Raw genomic sequence first — 23,387 nt, 5'->3', positions numbered from 1 at the left:
CATGATTTAAAACATAACCAAGTGATTCAGGTTTATTTGATTTTGGGATGAGCCAAAGTGTTGACTAAACTAAAATTGTGAATGACACTCCCAAGAGACTCAATTCAAATGTACATTAACTCAATGTCCATGCATACCGCCCATTGTTGTAATTCAACCTGGTCTCAGAGCATTTTGTGTTATTCTGTACATAAATCCATGGCACGCCATATGTTACAAATTCCAATTTGCCAAGTATTTAAAAATGAGTTAGTTGCCAAAGAGCCAAACACGCAACCTTTGGGTTACTAATGTTTGCATTATACGCCCACCCCAATTTTCTTAAGTAACCTTGCTACATATCCTAATTTGAGTGTCCCAGATTTACGCTTGCTGTATAAATCTGGCACACAGCATACCACAGTTCAGCAAAACATCATGGTTCTACTGCTGCTGGCAATCATTCACATCAATGCACCGCTTGTAAGCGGAGAGGAGAGCTACCAAATGCAGGCAACGAAGGCTCAACAGAGAGACCATAGAATTGAGGGTCAGTAGTAGAACACTTGTGGCGCTAAATTAACAATCAGGTTGCATTCATTAGGAACACATTCACTGAACAATACAATCAGATGCTGCAGAGATGTGAATTTCAGACACTAGCAGAGCTATATGTACAGTATCCCACAGAGACACATTCTGTGTGGTCTACTGTGTGAAACATTCATGATTTTAAACAACCGGTGTGCCATTTTTCACCCACAACCCCATGCCTTTGAAAGAAATCACTTATGACATGTAAATACCAAATCCAACCAAGACATTTAAAAAGGCAAGCAGGAACAATGGGTAAACAAGGTCATACAGTCTGATACTTCAGGTAACACTCTTTAAAATAAGGCACTTGTGTTGAATGTAGACAGTGACATGGTGAAACAGGTCAAATGGCATAATTCCTGTTATTCTGATCAACCCCTTCCCTTCCCGATCCCTTTTTTCCTTCTGTGGAATATAGGTTCAATTAAAAAAGTGTCCAACCTAATCTCGAACGCTTCGGAAGGTTACAGCTCTCATGGTTAAAGGTGCTGTAAACCCACACCAGAGATGGTGTCTCCCGTCAATCGCTTCCAGATCATGCTTTTAACAGTACATCAATCACACTGCCCACACTGGAGCAGTTTAGCACATAGTTGGCTCAGTCAGTGTCCTCCTCCACAGCCTGGCGTGTGGGCGATAAGTCCCTCTGGCGCCCCTGGTGAAAGGGAAGAGAAGTTTCTGGCTTTACAGGCTTTGTCCGCTGGCACAGCATCTCCCAGCCAGGTGATGCCTGTCAATCATCTTACCCACCACACATGATTTACGTTGTTTACCAGAGTCCCCCTCTCCTTGACCCATGCTGACGCAATCCCAGGTGAGGACGTTTCGAGATTTAGGGATAGCCCTCCTCACTTTCCACCTACCCCTGCATGGCCCTCACTTTGAACTCAGCGAGAGGTGGAGGGAGAGGACAGGTAGCAGGGTGGAGAGAGGGAGGATGCAGAGGGGTGGATAAGGACGTTTTCCCTCGTTCTTCACACACGCTCTGGGTTGACATCGTTGCTGACCCTGCGTCTGGGAAACAGCTTGCGCTTCAGTAGAATCAGCTGAGGGAAGAAGAAAATACCGCAAAAGAACGGTCACAAAAACACAAGAGTGAAAAAGGAGGAAGCGACATTACTCTGTCAGCATGTGGCTCTGAGCGGAAGCTTTTAGCTGTATTTTTCTTGACTTTGAACAGATCAGGGCAACAGCATTTCGGGAGAGTCAACTTAAGTCCTGTAAAGTCACCAAAAGTTGGCTTATTGGTCCAAGCTTGAGCCAATAAACCAGAGATGTAAACAGCTCTCCAACTTCAAGAGGCAGTTTACAAACAAAGCACCTGATGCCTTTGAAAAAAAAGGAGGAGCGTAGCCTTAGGCCTGAGAGGGATGATTATTTTGGACAAAGACAAGAACGCGCCATCAGATTCCTCCATGGCCCAGTGTGGATTGCCCGTTCCTCCACGGTTGCTCTGGCGATTAACCTTTATTAGGACTGCTGAAGGAGAAACTTTACCCAGACCCCCTCGGATCTAATGGGTGTCATGATCAACAAAGAAACCATGCAACCACAATCCACTGCTCACGGTCCAAAGAGGGACAGGTTTCAGTCTCATTTCAGTCATTCCAAAGCTCAAGCGATAGTGAGGGATACGTGCCCCTGTAGAGCCCTGGGGCTAACTAAGTGCTAAATAGCACATCATCAAGCTACAAGTGTGCCGTTTATATTAGCGAGGCGGAAATATACATGACAGTGTAAAGTCCTACTGACCTGCTCGGCAAAGAAGGAGACGACAGTAAAGATCACCAGGGTCACCAATACACAGTGGGTCCAGAACTTCAGCTTGTCCCGATATACTCGCCTGTAAGACAGAGACAAGACAGTAAGACAGCAAAAATAAACAAACTATTTTTGGGCCATCAATGAATTCCTGACAAAGCAGATAACTCTCTGAAAGTCATCACTCTCATATTCTGATCCCAGTCTCCAATATGACACTTGATTGGGTGATGGACAGAGTGAAATGTTTTTGGGGAGTATAAATGAATACAAAAACAGAAACTCAACAAAAGTCACAACTATCATATTCAGAGTCCAGTCTCAATTATGAAATATTTTAGGCTTGGATAACAGGGTTAAAGGTCATGATGAAATGCATGTGGTTCTAGGGGAAAGGACGACATGGTAAAGGGGTGACAATGTGACCAGACACCAGGGGACCTCTGCCACCACCCACCTGTCACTTCACTAACACCCTTGTGACTCTTGGAGTGTCGTGTGTGTGGATCATATGAGTCTAATTTTAAAGTATCGGTATCTGGGAAGATTCCTCCAGCTCAGGCCTGGCGCTATAAGAGCAGGATCCCACTCTAACCCCCTGGGATTCCCAGCGATCATTCATGGCAGTGCTGAACACTCGGAGGTGCTGACAGACAGGATCCTTCATTCTTCTCTTGGAGAAATGGGGAGAGACCTCTGTCTCACATGGCCCTGATACAGTAGGATAATGTATCTGTCCATCTATCATTTAGGACAGATACTACAATTGACAAAGCATCTGTACAGGTATCTTGTATTGTGTGCACATTGTGCTTCTGCACTGCCACCAATGAATGGTATAATGAAAAAATAATGTACTAAATGCAGATCACATATTCAACTGATACACTCCAATATATAATACCATTCCCCTCTCTAGTATAAATCACCCCGGTCCTACCATTCCCTCTCTAGTCTAAACCACCCCGGTCCTACCATTCCCTCTCTAGTCTAAACCACCCCGGTCCTACCATTCCCCTCTCTAGTACAAATCTCCTCAGTCCTACCATTCCCCTCTCGCTAGTACAAACCTCCCCGGTCCTACCATTCCCCTCTCTCTAGTATAAACCACCCCGGTCCTACCATTCCCCTCTCTAGTATAAATCACCCCGGTCCTACCATTCCCTCTCTAGTCTAAACCACCCCGGTCCTACCATTCCCCTCTCTCTAGTATAAACCACCCCGGTCCTACAATTTCCCTCTCTCTAGTACAAACCTCCCCGGTCCTACCATTCCCCTCTCTAGTACAAATCTCCTCAGTCCTACCATTCCCCTCTCGCTAGTATATACCACCCCGGTCCTACCATTCCCCTCTCTCTAGTATAAACCACCCCGGTCCTACCATTCCCCTCTCTAGTATAAACTACCCGGGTCCTACCATTCCCCTCTCTCTAGTTTAAACCACCCCGGTCCTACCATTCCCCTCTCTCTAGTATAAACCACCCCGGTCCTACCATTCCCCTCTCTCTGGTATAAACCACCCCAGTCCTACCATTCCCCTCTCTCTAGTATAAACCACCCCGGTCCTACCATTCCCCTCTCTCTAGTATAAACCACCCCAGTCCTACCATTCCTGGAGCTCTCCCATGTGGAGGAAGCGGTTGCGGTATTCTCTGGGCAGCTCGAACTGGGAGCTCAGGGGGAACATGGACTCATAGAAGTCCCTCAGCACCGCCTTGACAGTCCCTGCGTCCTTATGGCTGTGGTCAATGTTGTCGTTTAGACATATGAACTTCCTGTTAGGAAACACAGTGATGTGGTCAAATCATAAATCCACATCATGGTCATATGGAAAGGTAGTATGATAATAAAACAGGAAGAAGTAGTACATATTAATTAGGCAGGCACTAGGCTAGACACCTACAGAAAGCACAGAGACAATGATAATTATTTGGGGGGTGCTTATCTTTGTCCTGTTACACACAGGTATGTAATGGAAATGTGTCTTTCATATCCCAACTCCCCGAGACACCGGCAGGGAGTGGGGTCACAGCTAGGGTCACTAAGTACCTTGCTCAAGGTCACAACGACAGATCTTTCACCTTGTCCGCTCCAGTATTTGAACCAGTGAACTTTCGGTTACTGGCCCAATGCTCTAACCTCACCTGGGGTTCTTTCTGATGTCATCCAGCTGGCCCACCACATGGGACACGTTGGTCCGCACCATCTTAAAGGTTACTGGCCCAACTCTCTAACCTCACCTGGGGTTCTTCCTGATGTCATCCAGCTGGCCCACCACATGGGACACGTTGGTCCGCACCATCTTAAAGGCGATCTCCTCCTCGCCCATTATCTCAAACCTGTCAAAGGAGAGGTTTCCATGTTTACTGTGATCTTAAATAGGGTCAGGATATTCAGAGAAAATGTAGGATGGGTGATATATATCGATTAAGGACAGTGGCTGATGGTAGAGAACCGGACTTTTATTTATTTATTGTATTTTCATAGATCCAACCACCCCCCTCTTCAGGAGGACAATTATAAATGTTTTTACAGCATTTTCTTTTGTTGTTACACACATTTGACATACATTTTATTTTTTTGAGAACAGGACTTACTTGTACTTGTTCTGGTCTTTGAAGGCCTTGTGGATACGCTCTGTGACGGCTTTACAGTGGACCACCAGACCTTTAGTGACGGGAGGCTGTGGATTCAAATACATGAATCAGTCTCTGCACCTCAAGTCTACCACAGCTTATAAATGTTGTTGGGCCACAGGACAGAGGCCGTGTAGAGTAGTCACCATGCTGGCTTCGTAGTATGCCTCCTGTGTAGGGCTAACGATATGTAGCTGGGTCAGGTTGGTGGGCAGAGTCTTAGAACAGTTGATCAGCAGCTGCTCCAGACCTGTCAGATCCTGCAACACGCCACACGCTAACACATTAACCTCACTCTACCACTGGTTTGAGATCAGCTTTTAAAACAGGAGTTAAACCAGGGTCGGTATTCATAAAGTGTCTCAGAGTAGACGTGCCGATCTATGATCACTTTGGCCTTCGATGATAGACAACATGGACACGCAGGGACCTGATCTTCTACACCCAGACTTCTCAACTGACCTGTAGGTTGAGGGGGAGCTCATGGATGCGAGTGGCCAGCGTTCGGATCTCGCGGTCAGACAGAACGCCGGAGTGGTCCGTGTCGATCTCGTCGAACACCTGCGAAACGTTGAGCGGCTGCAGGGCCGACATCAGGAAGTAGAAGTAGGAGAAAGAAAACTGCATGTCCTCCGGGTGACGCACGCGGTGAGACGACGTCAGGTCAAACGCCTGTGGGAATCTGATGGGTGGAGACATTCACATATCAGTTTGTTCAGCAACGGCAGGTCAAACACCTGTGGGAATCTGAAAGGTGGAGACATTCACATATCAGTTTGTTCAGCAACGGCAGGTCAAACGCCTGTGGGAATCTGATGGGTGGAGACATTCACATATCAGTTTGTTCAGCAATGGCAGGTCAAACACCTGTGGGAATCTGAAAGGTGGAGACATTCACATATCAGTTTGTTCAGCAACGGCAGGTCAAACGCCTATGGGAATCTGATGGATGGAGACATATCAGTTTGTTTAGCAACTAATTCACTTTAACGAGGTAAACAAATGAGTGCTCCGGTTGTTAGACAAGCACTCACAACAGCTACTTCGGTCTTCTATATTACTAACCCAGTATTTCCCGTATGACGACATTTCCTGCTACTCACATGTCCTGGAGCTCCTGCATGATGAGCCTGTCGATCATGTGGGGCATGTGGGCGGGGACCTTGCGGGAGGTGAAGCCAAACTGGCCGTTGAGCAGCTTGTTGACGTAGCGAAGGGAGTCGGCGAAGGTGTCCTGCAGCCTCCGGCCAGCGGCGGCGCTGTCTGCCTGGTACGCCAGCTCTGCCTCCAGACGCTCCTCCTCCTATAGGAGCCATAGAAAGAGCCAGAAAGCAGCAAGAGAATACACAATTAACATTCTGATCAAATTCAGATAACATTCAGATACACATTCAGATTCCCATTTACATTTGGAACACTAAAAGTTTAACATACAGTTTCTGAGTAAAGTGTTTGCGATTCAATCCAATGCACGGTTGTTCTCGATTCTATGTTCTTCATCTCAAGAGCCAGGATTCTTCCTGACTGACCTTGTAACATTATTACAACCCAACCCCAGCTCACCTCCAGCAGGTCCTGGAAGTACTTCCGTCTCTCCCAGGGCAGGAAGCCTCTATCTGAGGAGATGTAGTGCTGCAGCTTCCTGCCCAAAGGAACCCCCCGGGCTCCCTCTGCTCCTTCCTCTGGTCCCTTCTCGGCCCCTGCCTGCTGCTGCTGTGATTGGTCCTCTGATCCCCTGGCTTTGAACATGCTGCCCACCAGGGTGCTCAGCAGCTTGGAGGACGGTGGAGGTTTCTCTGTGGGGGTGGTGTCCTGGGCTTTAGCGGCTTTCGGAAACTCCCCATCCACTAGAACTGGGATGGGGGTTGCTGGAGTCTTTTGTGCTTTCTGTTTCTCTTTCTCACCAACGATGCTCGACTTGGGCACCTCCTCTGGTGCCTCGGTTCCCTCTGGCTCTTTGGTCTTCTCTGCTCCGTTTCTTTCTGGAGTGTGTTGTTCTTCTGGGTTAGCCTCCACTAGCTGTGGTGCGTCTACCTCTCTCCTCACCACATGTCCTACTAGGTCTTTAAAAGGCTTGTCCTGGGGTTTGATCTGGTCAGCGGGTGTTAACCTGGGGCCCCGATTGGCCAGAGCTTTGTACGGCCCCAGCAGTATAGCCTTGGTGAGGTTATAACCCTTCATAGTGATGTCACCCACCAGGAGCTTTCCTTGCAGCCTCTGAAGCTCACTCTGCAAGGCCACCGGTAGCAGGGACACGTTCAGCGCAGGCACCTCCACGATCACCTCATTTTCCCCAGGTGACCTCTTCAGGACTCGGGGACCTTGTTTCTCCAGAGGGACATCCTCGAAAGGGACCTCAGGCTCTGCGGTGGCGGTGGTGGGCTTGGCCTCTTTGGATCCATCTTTGTGGACTGGGTCGGACACGGACACGTTGGGCTGGGGGAGCTGGCGGGTGTCCACAGCCACGCTGAAGGTCAGGGAGAACTCCTTGTCGTCATCCCCTTGGACAGTGAGGTTGTAGTGGACCAGCGAGGCATTGTGGCCCGAGTGGAGGAGCAGGTGGACCGTCTTCCACTTGTTGGCCACCGAGGTATGGCGCACGGCCGGGTTGTCGCTGACCTGGGCCTCGATCACCCGGCGAGCCACGCCTGCAAAGCTGAAGTACGGCCTGGTCTCACCCACCGGTAGGGTGTACAGGGTCCTGTTCTTCAGCAGGGTGACACTGTAGAGCTGGTTAAAGTGATCTACAACACACACACACACACGATTATCACTGCTCTTCCACCTCACTGGATGAGCTAATGTGACCAGAACAGGAAACACACTTGGCCGACATTCTGCGCATTTTCACATCAATGAAACATTCTCAGTCTTCTCTTCACAAAAGTAGAATCTGTTACGAACAAATTGCAGTAAGATTTGGAGACTTGAACCTGTGCCAAAGTTTCAAAAATAATTACGTTGTTTAAAAGGAGCTCAAGGGCGAATTTAGTTATTGTACATGCGCACTTCACAGAGTAGGCGTTCCCTCACGTAAAATATGTAAATACATGTTAAAAGGCGCAAATAGGATCTGGCCAGCTCGTGCTTGGCACTGCCCACCTCTTTGCTTGTTCTGCCCACTGTGGTCATTTGCTCCCATTGTAAACGGCACATCACATATCTTGGGTTAGTTATCAATATTTTAGCTATAAATAAAGCTTTTCCAGGTCAGGTGATTAAGAACAACTCCTGGCCCTACTTCAGATCACACTCACCTTGTCCACAGTCGCCCACGTCGAAGCCACAGGAGAGCACGTTGCAGGCCTGGTCGCAGAACTTGTCTGCCAGCCAGGAGTTGGCACAGCCTTGGTTACAGTTGGACACGCCTCCGATGCCACCTAGACCTCCGGCAAACTGCCAGGGCTGATTACCCACTCCGCCCACAGCGGTCCCAAACCGGCTGCCCCCAGCTCCTGTGTGGTGGGATGGAGAAGAGGAAGAATATCAAGCTCAGTGAATGACGAGTTGTGACGGAGGAGAGAAGGGAAGGAGAAGAGGCAGACTGGTACAGGGAGGGATAAGGAGAGATTGTCACCCAGGCAGTCGCCACCATCCCAGTCACAGGCGGAGTTGTTGCAGGCCTTGTCACAGTAGCCATCTTTGATCCAGGAGCCTGGACAACCTTCAGCACAGTTAGGGACCGGCCACGTGAGGTACACCTGTAGGGAGAGAGGACAGGCGAGGTACATTAGGGATGTTAAGACAATATTACAATATACAAAATAACAGAACTTTTCCTCAAAACATAACCCAATCTCATGCTAGCGAGATACAGTTGAAGTCGGAAGTTTACATACACTTAGGTTGGAGTCATTAAAACACGTTTTTCAACCACTCCACACATTTCTTGTTAATAAACTATAGTTTTGGGAAGTCGGTTAGGACATATACTTTGTGCATGACAAGTCATTTTTCCAACAATTGTTTACAGACGGATTATTTCACTGTATCACAATTCCAGTGGGTCAGAAGTTTACATACACTATGTTGACTGAGCCTTTAAACAGCTTGGAAAATTCCAGAAAATGATGTCATGGCTTTAGAAGCTTCTGATAGGCTAATTGACATCATTTGAATCAATTGGAGGTGTACCTGTGGAGACGTCTTCTGTCTCCTAGAGATGAACGTACTTTGGTGCGAAAAGTGAAAATCAATCCCAGAACAACAGCAAAGGACCTTGTGAAGATGCTGGAGGAAACAGGTACAAAAGTATCTATATCCACAGTAAAACGAGTCCTATATCGACATTACCTGAAAGGCCGCTCAGCAAGGAAGAAGCCACTGCTCCAAAACCGCCATAAAAAAAGCCAGACTTCAGTTTGCAACTGATCGTACTATTTGGAGAAATATCCTCTGGTCTGATGAAACAAAAATGAAACTGTTTGGCCATAATGACCATCATTATGTTTGGAGGAAAAAGGGGGAGGCTTACAAGCCGAAGAACACCATCCCAACCGTAAAGCATGGGGGTGGCAGCATTGTGGGGGTGCTTTGCTATAGGAGGGACTGGTGCACTTCACAAAATAGATGGCATCATGAGGTAGGGAAATTATGTGAATATATTGAAGCAACATCTCAAGACATCAGTCAGGAAGGTAAAGCTATGTCGCAAATGGGTCTTCGAAATGGACAATGAACCCAAGCATACTTCCAAAGTTGTGGCAAATTGGCTTAAGGACAACAAAGTCAAGGTATTGGAGTGGCCATCACAAAGCCCTGACCTCAATCCTATAGAAAGGTTGTGGGCAGAACTGACAAAGCATGTGCGAGCAAGGAGGCCTACAAACCTGACTCGGTTACACCAGCTCTGTCAGGAGGAATGGGCCAAAATTCACCCAACCTATTGTGGGAAGCTTGTGGAAGGCTACCCAAAACGTTTGACCCAAGTTCAACAATTTAAAGGCAATGCTACCAAATACTAATTGAGTGTATGTAAACTTCTGACCCACTGGGAATGTGCTGAAAGAAATGAATTGTGAAAAACTGAGTTTAAATGTATTTGGCTAAGGTGTAAACTTCTGACCCACTGGGAATGTGCTGAAAGAAATGAATTGTGAAAAACTGAGTTTAAATGTATTTGGCTAAGGTGTAAACTTCTGACCCACTGGGAATGTGCTGAAAGAAATGAATTGTGAAAAACTGAGTTTAAATGTATTTGGCTAAGGTGTAAACTTCCCACTTCAACTGCATGTTATATTTATATGAAATGATAAAGAGTCTACATTAGCACAAACTTGAGCTAGTGAGCTAAATTCCAGACCATGGATCTAGTAACACTTGAATTTCAGTCTAGACCCGGACCTTCTGTCCTTTGGAGTGACTGAAGAAGTCGTCAGGCCACACGTCCTTCCCGAACATGACGTCGTCGTTGAGGTAGATGAACTTCTGAGATAGGCCTGGGATTCGGTGGATGTGGGTCTCAATGGCAGGGGAACTGAAGGTGGGCAGGTGGGTGTGGTTCTGGAAGACATCCTACACAGGAGAGACAATCATATGGCAACTTGGATTTTTTTTTCTTAACTAAAGGCCCAGAATTCTTCCTGCTCCGATCACAACATACCTTATTTTCTGTTATTGTCAATCATGTGAGAGTAGTACTGTAGGTCTCAGGTGTACCTGGTGTGTTACCACGGTGACGCGGGGGTTGTCCAGGTTCAGCCAGGAGGGGATCTGCCCATTGGTGACGATGAAGATGTGCCGCACCCAGGGGGCGTGTCTCTCCACCGAGCGCAGCGAATAACGCAGCTCCTCGTTGTCCTCGAATCGACTGGCCGAGACGTCCTCGTCCTGCTTGGACTAGTGGGGGCAGAGAGCAGAGCAGAGGGGTCTGAGACATGCTTTCACCGTGCTCTGAAAAGAGACAAACTCTAAAATGTTTGCACTACATGTCATTGTATTTTATCCTCACGGTCATATAGGTAGAGAACAATGGAAGTTCTCAGTCCAGCAGTTTAGTTCCACTCAGTGATACTTACTACACCATGAATGGACAGTGGAACTGCATTAGGAGTGCTAACTCTCATCTCTTTATCCTGAACATACACCGTTGATCTTCCCTGATAGATAGTGGGTGACGGGACAGAGGCAGAGCGAGGTCCTACCTGTGTGATGGCAGTCAGGTCCCAGAAAAGATAAGCAGCGCTGATGGTCAGCTCTTTCCCGTCCAGGGTCAGGTTCTTTTTGGCCTGCTGGGTCAGGTCAGTAAAGTCCTGAGGGCTGTTCAGATGGAGCAGGGCGATACTGGCCTCCGTATACAGCTGGAACTATGGGAAAGAGCGAGACAGAAACATGTCAGTGTGGCACCAGAGACAGCAGATGCTACTCAGCATAGCCATGAGAAAACAACTTAAATATCACAGCCTTTATTTGGAGCCAAGGACACAACAAAACAGAGATATTTTTATGAACCACTTTAGACGTAGTGGCCATGTCAAAGGTTATATGGCACTGGGCCTAAAATCCATTATTGTGACTTTGGTTACCGCTCCTGTCCCAGGGAAGAATTCCGTGTGACAGAGATGACAGAGCCACCACATGACGGGTGCATACACAGACTACTAGGCTGAACGTGAGCTGGGTTCATCAAAATCAAATTGCTTTGTTGACCTATAACCTCTGACCCGTGGCCAGTTTAAAGGATGGACCACATCAAAGCAGAGGAATCGTCACCACCAACCACAACTACTGTACCCTTCAAGAAAGAATACCTCACATTCATGCCACTGGGGATACAGTGCCTTGCGAAAGTATTCGGCCCCCTTGAACTTTGCGACCTTTTGCCACATTTCAGGCTTCAAACATAAAGATATAAAACTGTATTTTTTGTGAAGAATCAACAACAAGTGGGACACAATCATGAAGTGGAACGACATTTAATGGATATTTCAAACTTTTTTAACAAATCAAAAACTGAAAAATTGGGCGTGCAAAATTATTCAGCCCCTTTACTTTCAGTGCAGCAAACTCTCTCCAGAAGTTCAGTGAGGATCTCTGAATGATCCAATGTTGACCTAAATGACTAATGATGATAAATACAATCCGCTTGTGTGTAATCAAGTCTCCGTATAAATGCACCTGCACTGTGATAGTCTCAGAGGTCCGTTAAAAGCGCAGAGAGCATCATGAAGAACAAGGAACACACCAGGCAGGTCCGAGATACTGTTGTGAAGAAGTTTAAAGCCGGATTTGGATACAAAAAGATTTCCCAAGCTTTAAACATCCCAAGGAGCACTGTGCAAGCGATAATATTGAAATGGAAGGAGTATCAGACCACTGCAAATCTACCAAGACCTGGCCGTCCCTCTAAACTCTAAACATACAAGGAGAAGACTGATCAGAGATGCAGCCAAGAGGCCCATGATCACTCTGGATGAACTGCAGAGATCTACAGCTGAGATGGGAGACTCTGTCCATAGGATAACAATCAGTCGTATATTGCACAAATCTGGCCTTTATGGAAGAGTGGCAAGAAGAAAGCCATTTCTTAAAGATATCCATAAAAAGTGTTGTTTAAAGTTTGCCACAAGCCACCTGGGAGACACACCAAACATGTGGAAGAAGGTGCTCTGGTCAGATGAAACCAAAATTGAACTTTTTGGCAACAATGCAAAACGTTATGTTTGGCGTAAAAGCAACACAGCTCATCACCCTGAACACATCATCCCCACTGTCAAACATGGTGGTGGCAGCATCATTGTTTGGGCCTGCTTTTCTTCAGCAGGGACAGGGAAGATGGTTAAAATTGATGGGAAGATGGATGGAGCCAAATACAGGACCATTCTGGAAGAAAACCTGATGGAGTCTGCAAAAGACCTGAGACTGGGACGGAGCTTTGTCTTCCAACAAGACAATGATCCAAAACATAAAGCAAAATATACAATGGAATGGTTCAAAAATAAACATATCCAGGTGTTAGAATGGCCAAGTCAAAGTCCAGACCTGAATCCAATCGAGAATCTGTGGAAAGAACTGAAAACTGCTGTTCACAAATGCTCTCCATCCAACCTCACTGAGCTCGAGCTGTTTTGCAAGGAGGAATGGGAAAAAATGTCAGTCTCTCGATGTGCAAAACTGATAGAGACATACCCCAAGCGACTTACAGCTGTAATCGCAGCAAAAGGTGGCGCTACAAAGTATTAACTTAAGGGGGCTGAATAATTTTGCACACCCAATTTTTCAGTTTTTCATTTGTTAAAAAAGTTTGAAATATTCAATAAATGTCGTTCCACTTCATGATTGTGTCCCACTTGTTGTTGATTCTTCAAAAAAAAATACAGTTTTATATCTTTATGTTTGAAGCCTGAAATGTGGCACTGTATGGGAACGTGAGTGAGTGAGTGAGTGAGTGAGTGAGGCAGGGTTCAAAGGAAGGAAAGAGTGGGGCGGGCTCTTGGAAAATTCTGTGATGTAATTTCTATGTGGGGGAGCTGGTATTGATCTCATGGTTGGAATGGAAGGCTTGGCTCGGTATCCTTGCATGGGTCATCTCAGTCGTTGTGTGCGTGGGTCATCTCAGTCGTTGTGTGCGTGGGTCATCTCAGTCGTTGCCTCTCATAACCATCTGTCCCGACTCCCTCATCTCTTTAGTCCCTAGCCTTCCAGACAACCCACAAACCACTGAGCCAGAACCCAAACACCTTACTGCTGCTGATCTCCCTCTCAGCCTTTGCGTTTTTTCTCTGCTCCTGTTGTTATATAAATCCCGAAGATGAGGCAAGGACAGCCAACTGGAGATCACACTTCCATTTTTATTATCCCCTTTTATAGGATCTGTTAACACACAGCTCCATGTGTCTGTACAAGTGCACGAACACACACACCTCCATGTCACGGTAACACAAAGACAATAGTAAACATGGCTTTATATAGCTTTACTAGGAAAGGCATTGGCAGTATCAACATTCTCGTCCACATCTGCCTGTCAGCAGCCCGTCAAAAGATGCAGGCGTTTAGTTGAAGTATTTAAGGTCATGTCATACCCATTATCATGAGCCAATGTCAATAGTGACCAGAGGATCCAAACATCAGCTGCTGTTCCTACTCCTGACATTTAAACTACTTCTTACTTTTAAAAACGTCATTAGTCAGTTGAGACAAAGATGTGTATACATACAAACCACAAATACAGTAAAACCTTGAACCACATGCTCCGGAAGCAAAAACCTGAAGCCTAAATATACCTAACCTGGGTAGCCCAAACCAAATCTTGCATGTATCACGAGAGTCTAACACACACCAGAGTCCAGTAAATATTTTAGCACAACTAAAATGAGTCAGGCTTGATAACGTCATACGATCGTCGATCCATCATCCCTCCACCTCTCAAACTCAGCAGGGATCATCAACTAGATTCAGCTGATTTTGTTCGAGAGGATGGCTAGCGGCCCGGAACAGAGTGACAAATCCTTTGTAGACTGCAAGTTGATCGCAAGAAGCCCAAACAGATGTAATATTTGACTAAAACATTATTATAAACCTTGCCTACGTTTGTATACGATCACGTGTCTCAATTAAGAGTGGGACTGCTTGGGAACAGGTTTCCCCAAATTAAAATCACAAGGAGTTCATTTCCTGCTGTTTTAACAGTATTTTCTGTCCAACAATAAATACATCTAAATATATATAATATTTTGCGGGCCGCCAGTTGGGAAACGCTGGTCTACAATATAACCAGGGGTCATTCCAGTCATATGATGAAGGCCAGTGAGGTGAACGGGGAAATGATGCGTCTTGGTGGAATCTATGAATTCCCCGTGGGGTGGCTCGTCCAGCGATAATGTGGCAGCTTCTGGCGCATGTCTTCAATATCAGCAGCCTACTTCCCTTTGATACAATCGCTCTCCATCTTTCCCCACGGTCATTATCTCGTACTGACTGTTCAATGCAAATCTGAAATACCTAAAAATGATACACATAAAACAACAAAATAGTACGACTGTGTGACTATCATGGCTTTAAATGTCGTTATACTTTACTGCTTCTATTGATTTACTATTTTAGTATATTCTCTACATACACACTAGCTGCACATTCTAACCTAGAGTACATAAACAATAGGCTATCCTATACAATTTAGCTATACATTAATAACAACATGTCAGTTAGAGGAACACACAAACAGAGGGCAGTATTTTCTCGGCGACAGTGTGAGCAGATGGGGGTTGTGGGGCCTCTCCCTCTCTCCCCCCCTCCGTGTCTCTCTGCATTCTATCCCTCACCCGCCGTGTCTCTCTCTCTGTCTAAATTCCCCCCCACCCAGTCTCTTCATTCTCCCTTCCTCCTCCGTGTCTCTGCATTCTCCCTCCATCGGTGTCTCTGCATTCTCCCCCCCTCGGTGTCTCTGCATTCTCCCTCCCTCGGTGTCTCTGCATTCTCCCCCCTCCGTGTCTCTGCATTCTCCCCCCCTCCGTGTCTCTGCATTCTCCTCCCCTCCGTGTCTCCGCATTCTCCCTCCCTTCATAGTCTCCACCCCTCCGTGTCTCCGCATTCTCCCTTCATCCGTAGTTTCCCTCCCTCCGTGTCTCAGCATTCTCCCTCCCTCCGTATTCTCCCTCCCTCCGTGTCTCCGCATTCTCCCTCCCTCCGTATTCTCCCCCCATCCGTGTCTCCGCATTCTCCCCCCGCCCGTGTCTCCGCATTCTCCCTCCCTCCGTGTCTCCGCATTCTCCCTCCCTCCGTGTCTCCGCATTCTCCCTCCCTCAGTGTCTCCGCATTCTCCCCCCGTCCGTGTCTCCGCATTCTCCCCCCATCCGTGTCTCCGCATTCTCCTCCCCTCCGTGTCTCCGCATTCTCCCTCCCTTCGTGTCTCCGCATTCTCCCCCCGTCCGTGTCTCCGCATTCTCCCCCCATCCGTGTCTCCACATTCTCCCCCCGTCCGTGTCTCCCCATTCTCGCCCCCTCCGTGTCTCCGCCCCCTCCGTGTCTCCGCCCCATCCGAGTCTCCGCATCCCCCCCCCTCCGAGTCTCTGCATCCCCCCCCCTGAGTCTCCGCATTCTCCCTCCCTCCGTGTCTCCGCAATACCCCCCCCCCTCCGTGTCTCCGCATTCTCCCCCCCTCTGTGTCTCCGCATTCTCGCCCCCTCCGTGTCTCCGCCCCATCCGTGTCTCCGCATTCTCACCCCCTCCGTGTCTCCACATTCTCCCTCCGTGTCTCCGCATTCTCCCTCCCTCCGTGTCTCCGCATTCTCACCCCCTCCGTGTCTCCGCATTCTCCCTCCCGTGTCTCCGACGTCTCCCTCCCTCCGTAGTCTCCGCATTCTTCCTCCCTCCGTAGTCTCCCTCCCTCCGTGTCTCCGCATTCTCCCTCCCGCCGTAGTCTCCCTCCCTCCGTGTCTCCGCAGTCCTCCTCCCTCCGTGTCTCCGCATTCTCCCTCCCTCCGTAGTCTCCCTCCCTCCGTGTCTCCGCATTCTCCCTCCCTCCGTAGTCTCCCTCCCTCCGTGTCTCCGCAGTCCTCCTCCCTCCGTGTCTCTGCATTCTCCCCCCCCTCGGTGTCTCTGCATTCTCCCCCCCTCCGTGTCTCTGCATTCTCTCCCCCTCCGTGTCTCTGCATTCTCCCCCCCTCCGTGTCTCTGCATTCTCCCCCCCTCCGTGTCTCTGCATTCTCCCCCCCTCCGTGTCTCTGCTCCCCTTCCCCGCAGTCTCCCTCCCTCTCCCCCCCGCCTCGCTCTCTCTCCCCCTCCGTGTCTCTGCATTCTCCCCTCTTCCATGTCTCTGCATTCTCCCTCCCTCCGTGTCTCTGCATTCTCCCCCCCTCCGTGTCTCTGCATTCTCCCCCCCTCCGTGTCTCTGCTCCCCTTCCCCGCAGTCTCCCTCCCTCTCCCCCCCGCCTCGCTCTCTCTCCCCCTCCGTGTCTCTGCATTCTCCCCCCCTCCATGTCTCTGCATTCTCCCTCCCTCCGTGTCTCTGCATTCTCCCCCCCTCCGTGTCTCTGCATTCTCCCCCCCTCCGTGTCTCTGCATTCTCCCCCCCTCCGTGTCTCTGCATTCTCCCCCCCTCCGTGTCTCCGCATTCTCCCCCCCTCCGTGTCTCTGCATTCTCCCCCCCTCCGTGTCTCTGCATTCTCCCCCCCCTCCGTGTCTCTGCATTCTCCCCCCCTCCGTGTCTCTGCATTCTCCCCCCCTCCGTGTCTCTGCATTCTCCCCCCCTCCGTGTCTCTGCTCCCCTTCCCCGCAGTCTCCCTCCCTCTCCCCCCCGCCTCGCTCTCTCTCCCCCTCCGTGTCTCTGCATTCTCCTCCCCTCCGTGTCTCTGCATTCTCCCTCCCTCCGTAGTCTCCATCCCTCCGTGTCTCCGCATTCTCCCTCCCTCCGTAGTCTCCCTCCCTCCGTGTCTCCGCAGTCCTCCTCCCTCCGTGTCTCTGCATTCTCTCCCCCTCCGTGTCTCTGCATTTTCCCCCCCTCCGTGTCTCTGCATTTTCCCCCCCTCCGTGTCTCTGCATTCTCCCCCCCTCCATGTCTCTGCATTCTCCCCCCCTCCATGTCTCTGCATTTTCCCCCCCTCCGTGTCTCTGCATTCTCCCCCCCTCCGTGTCTCTGCTCCCCTTCCCCGCAGTCTCCCTCCCTCCCTCTCCCCCCCGCCTTGCTCTCTCTCCCCCTCCGTGTCTCTGCATTCTCCTCCCCTCCATGTCTCTGCATTCTCCCCCCCTCCGTGTCTCTGCTCCCCTTCCCCGCAGTCTCCCTCCCTCTCCCCCCCGCCTCGCTCTCTCTCCCCCTCCGTGTCTCTGCATTCTCCTCCCCTCCGTGTCTCTGCATTCTCCCCCCCTCCGTGTCTCTGCATTCTCCCCCCCCCGTGTCTCTGCATTCTCCCCCCCTCCGTGTCTCTGCATTCTCCCCCCCTCCGTGTCTCTGCATTCTCCCCCCCTCCGTGTCTCTGCATTCTCCCCCCCTCCGTGTCTCTGCATTCTCCCCCCCTCCGTGTCTCTGCATTCTCCCGCCCTCCGTGTCTCTGCATTCTCCCCCCCTCCGTGTCTCTGCATTCTCCCCCCCTCCGTGTCTCTGCATTCTCCCCCCCCTCCGTGTCTCTGCATTCTCCCCCCCTCCGTGTCTCTGCATTCTCCTCCCCTCCGTGTCTCTGCATTCTCCTCCCCTCCGTGTCTCTGCATTCTCCTCCCCTCCGTGTCTCTGCATTCTCCTCCCCTCCGTGTCTCTGCATTCTCCCCCCCTCCGTGTCTCTGCATTCTCCCCTCCTCCGTGTCTCTGCATTCTCCCCCCCTCCGTGTCTCTGCATTCTCCCCCCCTCCGTGTCTCTGCATTCTCCCCCCCTCCGTGTCTCTGCATTCTCCCTCCCTCCGTGTCTCTGCATTCTCTCCCCCTCCGTGTCTCTGCATTCTCTCCCCCTCCGTGTCTCTGCATTCTCTCCCCCTCCGTGTCTCTGCATTCTCTCCCCCTCCGTGTCTCTGCATTCTCTCCCCCTCCGTGTCTCTGCATTCTCTCCCCCTCCGTGTCTCTGCATTCTCTCCCCCTCCGTGTCTCTGCATTCTCTCCCCCTCCGTGTCTCTGCATTCTCTCCCCCTCCGTGTCTCTGCATTCTCTCCCCCTCCGTGTCTCTGCATTCTCTCCCCCTCTGTGTCTCTGCATTCTCTCCCCCTCCGTGTCTCTGCATTCTCTCTCTCCCCTTCCCCCTGCCGTGTCTTTGCCTCGTCTCCCTGCATTCTCTCTCCCCCCCAACAACACAGGTATTTTTTGGTTATCACTACGGCAAAAGCTTCCAGGAACGACACAATATTTACATCTTACAGTTATTCAGAAAATAAGCAAAAGGAATAAAACAACAATATGTACCCTCTCCACCCCCTCTGGCCGTCTCTCTGCTCTCCACCCCCTCTGGCCGTCTCTCTGCTCTCCACCCCCTCTGGCCGTCTCTCTGCTCTCCACCCCCTCTGGCCGTCTCTCTGCTCTCCACCCCCTCTGGCCGTCTCTCTGCTCTCCACCCCCTCTGGCCGTCTCTCTGCTCTCCACCCCCTCTGGCCGTCTCTCTGCTCTCCACCCCCTCTGGCCGTCTCTCTGCTCTCTACCCCCTCTGGCCGTCTCTCTCTGCATTCTCTCCCCGTCCCACCGTGTCTCTCCCCCCCATCGCCGTCTCTCTGCTCTCCACCCCCTCTCTCTGTATTCTCTCCCTCTTTCCCTGTGTCTCTCCACCCCCTCGCCGTCTCTCTCCCCCCTCGCTGCCTCTGCATTCTCTCCCCCTTCCCCCGTCTCCCCCCCTCGCCGCCTCTCTCCCCCCTCTGCATTCTCTCCCCCTTCCCCCGTGTCTCCCCCCCTCTCCGCCTCTCTCCCCCCTCTGCATCCTCTCCCCCCTCGCCATCTCTCTCTACATTCTCTCCCCCTTCCCCCATGTCTCCCCCCCTCTCTGCATTCTCTCCCCCTTCCCCCGTGTCTCCCCCCCTCGCCATCTCTCTCTCTACATTCTCTCTACCCTCCCACCGTGTCTCTGCATTCTTTCTCCCTCATCTCTCCGCATTCTCTGCGCCTCTCTCTCTGCCCCTCTCTGAAACTGGATCCCTGCATTGTGCTACTGACAGATGGATGGACCCCCCCTGCCCCTGCCTTCCTGAACCTCCTGTCCCCATACACTCTGCTTATAAAGGCTACCTCACCTGTGGGGCTGTAGAAAGGTCTATGTGAGACAGAGGGGGTGAGTGGGTAGAATAGAAAGATAAAACAGGGGGGAGGGGGGAAATAGAGAAGGGAAGGTCAGTAAAATCCTGGTGACCTTTCAGTGTGCTGTCTGGAACCACCCCATGGCCGCTCCCCAAGATAGGGTTTCACCCTAATACCCTTCTGTTATCACATGACCCCCGACGAGAGAGACAGAGAAGGAGAGCCAGTAGGATGATAAGGAGGGCTCACTGTAGTCAGGAGTCTGCAGATCACAGACACTTTCTATTGTAGTGTAGATGAACGCGAGAAGACAGTTTAAAGAAGGATTTTTAAGCCTTGAGACAATTGAGATATTGAATAGGCAAGACAAAATATTTAAGTGCCTATGAACAGGGTATGGTAGCGGGTACCGGGCACACCGGTTTGAGTGTGTTAAGTAATGCAACGCTGCTGCGTGTTTCACGCTCAACAGTTTCCCGTTTGTATCAACAATAGTTCACCACCCAAAGGACATCCATCCAACTTGAGTCCATGTGGAGTCCATGCCCTGACTAATAGGCTGTTCTGAGGGCAACACAATATTTGGAAGGTGTTCCTAATGTTTTGTACACTCCGTGTAGCTTTGTAATAGCCTGTCTCAATGCCTGCGGTGAGACAGAACTACAGTACAGTTATTTATTTTACAGTAAACTATGACTGGATTCTTTTCTTTAATTATCTCAAGAGTAATCTGATTAGAGAAAATGATTAGATAGACAACCCGTGGCCAAACTAAACCTGGGCTCTTTACTACCATAATAACTTCAAATAGATGGAGACCTCGTCTGCTGAAGTATTATTACTTATTTAATCCGGTATAATTATATTGTTTAAGGTCTGTAGGTAATGGCAGACAGACAGTGTCCGTGTTCGGTTTGAACACAATAGATTCTGTCTTGATCCTGTCTGATATACCAACGGTTGGAGAACGGCAATGACTAGCCCATCTTTCACGTCATGATTCTGAGGTACAGCAAGGGTGACATCTTGTGGCTATATGAATATAGTTACATATTATATTCATTTGTCCTGGAATTGTATATTTTTTCCTAAAAATCTGCATTTCTCATTAAATGTACATAAAATACATTGTGGCATATCTGTGCCTGGTTAAGAAAACAACGAACGTGTTCATATGATAAAATGGCATACTGTATCATGTCAAACACTGCCCTCTAGTGAAATAACAGATACCTTATACCTGTCTAAAATAAATACAGTATTTGATTTAGCACTGTGTTTTCCTGCTAGATTATGCCATTTGTTTTCCTTTTTCCATCCAGGTTAGTCTTACCTGCTTGATCTTGCCAGTGACAACAGATGGCAGTTTGACTCTGAGCTGCTCGGTCTCCTTGAAGGATGCTGGGAAGCCACTGAGGTAGGCCAGGCTCTGCATGCGGACCAGACCCGGTGCTTCCTTATCTGTGGTCTACAGGAGGAACAACAGCACAGTAGCTTATCGTTACCACATGACCGTGTGTCCATTTGCTTATTCATCCTTAAGGACCAGTGTATCCAATTGGGGTAAATGCTCAATCATATAATTGTGCTGGAATCAGAAAGGTCTCGGAAGTGTTGATTGCGCCTGGTGCAACAGAACTTCTAATAGCATACAGAGTCAGGTAACTCACCAGGTAACATCTAGAGACCGAGCGCTTCAGAGCCTCACGGGGAGCGTCTGTGTAGGCCTTGTCCGCTATGGGACGGAGGGGGGAGAAGAGACAGAGAAAGAGAGAGACAGCGAGAGATTTTGCTGTGGTGACATGATTGGTGTTCTCGTACTGAGTGGGTAGCAGAACTGTGAACTGAAATAGCATGTGTGTCGAGTGCCAGTTAGGAGTGTTAGTTTCAATGACTCTTTACCATCAGCCTGGGAGTGAAAGATGACCACAGACACCGTGGTGGAGGGGTGGAGGGGCTTGGCCACCTGCAGCAGCAGCTTGGCGGCGGAGAAGGAGGGCGAGAGCGACGGCAGCTCCTTCAGAGTGACGTTGCCTGGCAGAGCCGGGTCTAGGGCTAGCATGGGCGCTATGATACAATGGGACAGCAGACATTCTAGCTTCACGCTGCAAGCAGAAACACAGACGTATAAGGAGAAAGAGGGAGATAAAACAGTCACAAAAAGGTCACAAAACACCAAGATGGTGTCAACAACGCCAATCCAACGTCTCTACTTCTACCAAACCACTATGGCTTGTGAAAAACCCCGCTCCGTCTTGCTGCAATTTGCACCCCTTGCACAAGGCTTCCTTTGTGCTGTGGTTGCATCTCACGCCTTAATGTCTGTGGTCAGAAGCCAACTGTTGTTGCAGATTGGTCGACTACACTGAGACCCTCTCTCCCAAACACTTAGTTGAGCGAGAAACAGGAAATGTCAAAACCCTTGATCTAAGACGACCGCAGTTTGTGTCTCAATAAGATGGTGCATCATCAACTCCCTGCCCTTAGAGTTTGGAAGCATCCATATTGAGCTAGATATGTAAAGAATGTGTGAAAACCACAGTAAATCTACAGTAAAGTACAGGTGTTTCTATCTTGTCACTCACCTGTCCTTTGGCAATTCAGTCGGATCACTTGCATTCTTCCCCAGCCGTTCCCTATGGTGAGAAACAGTCCAGAAAGTCAACGCACTGATCCGTTAACGCATGGAATGTGTTGTTGGGGAATGTTCTAGTATTGTGATTGACAATCGACCTTTGAGCGAACACAATCTCCACTGGCAATATGAGTTAACTACTTATTTGGTGTCCCCTAGTCTTCACAACAGGATGAATGGGAATGATTCAATCACAGTAATCATGTAATGTGAAGAAGTACCCGCTTCCTCAACGGGCTAATGACCGCCTCTCAGAACACTCAGCGGACCACAGTAACCCCTCTCGCCGTCCAAAACAAATATGTTCAGCGTGCATTCACGTAATACTATTTGTGAAGCCTAACGTGACGTGTAACTGAAGTCTCTGTGACCATGTGAAGTACCGCAATGTTCTCTGCTCTTCCTCCAGCTGCTCTCTCACACCACGTAGCTGCTTCATCAGGTCGGTGTCCGTGCCATTCACCCAGGTGTACACCACATCTATGGGCATGGGCTGGCACAGCCTACAGCGGCACAACACCATAGAGAAGATACACATCCATTTCAAATCAGTAGACAGACAAAAGGACCATTTGGAATAGTGAATTGAGACAGTTTAACACTACAGGTTATCCCTGTAGTGGATAGCACTTGGGCAGGGAGGGTTTCTCACCGAGTCTGGAATGATTTCCCAGCTACATTGTCTCTATACGAGTCAAACAGTACATGGTACTGATCCCTACTCCACTCTACCACCACCTACACACACAAAGAGAGAGAGAGAGAGGGATAAGTTAATTGCTGCATCATTGCGTTTGACAAAGGTTAGCTTGTTAGCTAACTAGGCTACTTACTTCTCCAAACTGGAAGGCAGAGATGATCATGAGGACTATCCCTCCAAAGCAGAGGTACAGTCCATAGCGATGGGACAGACAGGTGTAGGTCTGTCTCTGCAAGAGTTTCAGTACTGAATTGATTATCACCATGGTTCTCCTTTGCAATCCATATCTCTTCAGTCATTCACCGAAGACGCGGGAGCATATCGGATGTTAATATAAAATAAACACTACAAAACGAACGACGTCTTCTTTGTCACATGACAACTAGCAAAAACTGTCAAAACATATGACCAACCATTGCACTTCCTTTATGGAGATGTGAG

General features: G+C 49.2%; 1 protein-coding gene across 2 annotated transcripts; it reads right to left on the bottom strand.

Annotated features, from left to right (window-relative positions):
- Positions 1-5: 5 nt before the first annotated feature.
- On the bottom strand, positions 6-23,387 carry LOC109896676 (N-acetylglucosamine-1-phosphotransferase subunits alpha/beta). 2 transcript variants are annotated; one of them, XM_031798312.1, is made up of 21 exons: positions 23,080-23,386; positions 22,899-22,984; positions 22,630-22,749; positions 22,197-22,247; positions 21,514-21,716; positions 21,282-21,346; positions 20,945-21,079; positions 11,117-11,278; positions 10,632-10,811; positions 10,317-10,487; positions 8,551-8,674; positions 8,231-8,428; positions 6,537-7,717; positions 6,077-6,276; positions 5,436-5,655; positions 5,120-5,233; positions 4,935-5,020; positions 4,578-4,676; positions 3,945-4,112; positions 2,329-2,419; positions 6-1,622 (listed from the first exon to the last, which is right to left on the bottom strand). In XM_031798312.1, exons 1-21 carry the CDS (start codon positions 23,209-23,211, stop codon positions 1,551-1,553), a joined length of 3,858 nt encoding a protein of 1,285 aa, XP_031654172.1. In that variant the 5' UTR covers positions 23,212-23,386; the 3' UTR covers positions 6-1,550. The 2 variants fall into 2 exon arrangements, with proteins under 2 accessions (XP_031654172.1, XP_031654173.1); XM_031798313.1 differs by lacking the exons at positions 6-1,622; positions 2,329-2,419; positions 3,945-4,112; ... (2 more) ...; positions 5,120-5,233; positions 5,436-5,655 and adding an exon at positions 5,662-5,785 and having other exon boundaries at positions 23,080-23,387.

This window comes from Oncorhynchus kisutch, linkage group LG19 (genome assembly GCF_002021735.2).
Source record: "Oncorhynchus kisutch isolate 150728-3 linkage group LG19, Okis_V2, whole genome shotgun sequence".
NCBI lineage: Eukaryota > Metazoa > Chordata > Actinopteri > Salmoniformes > Salmonidae > Oncorhynchus > Oncorhynchus kisutch.
Note: the sequence above shows the minus strand (reverse complement) of the source record. Positions and strands in the feature narration are given on the sequence as shown.

What these genes read in the sequence shown, in the direction of transcription:
- LOC109896676 (XM_031798312.1), bottom strand. Translation starts at nt 23,211, where the DNA reads ATGGTGATAATCAATTCAGTACTGAAACTCTTGCAGAGACAGACCTAC. An exon ending in GTCACTCCAAAGGACAGAAG is followed by an intron (nt 8,675 to 10,316) that starts GTCCGGGTCTAG and finishes CTCTCCCTACAG; the next exon opens with GTGTACCTCACGTGGCCGGT. An exon ending in CGTGGGCGACTGTGGACAAG is followed by an intron (nt 7,718 to 8,230) that starts GTGAGTGTGATC and finishes TGTGTGTTGTAG; the next exon opens with ATCACTTTAACCAGCTCTAC.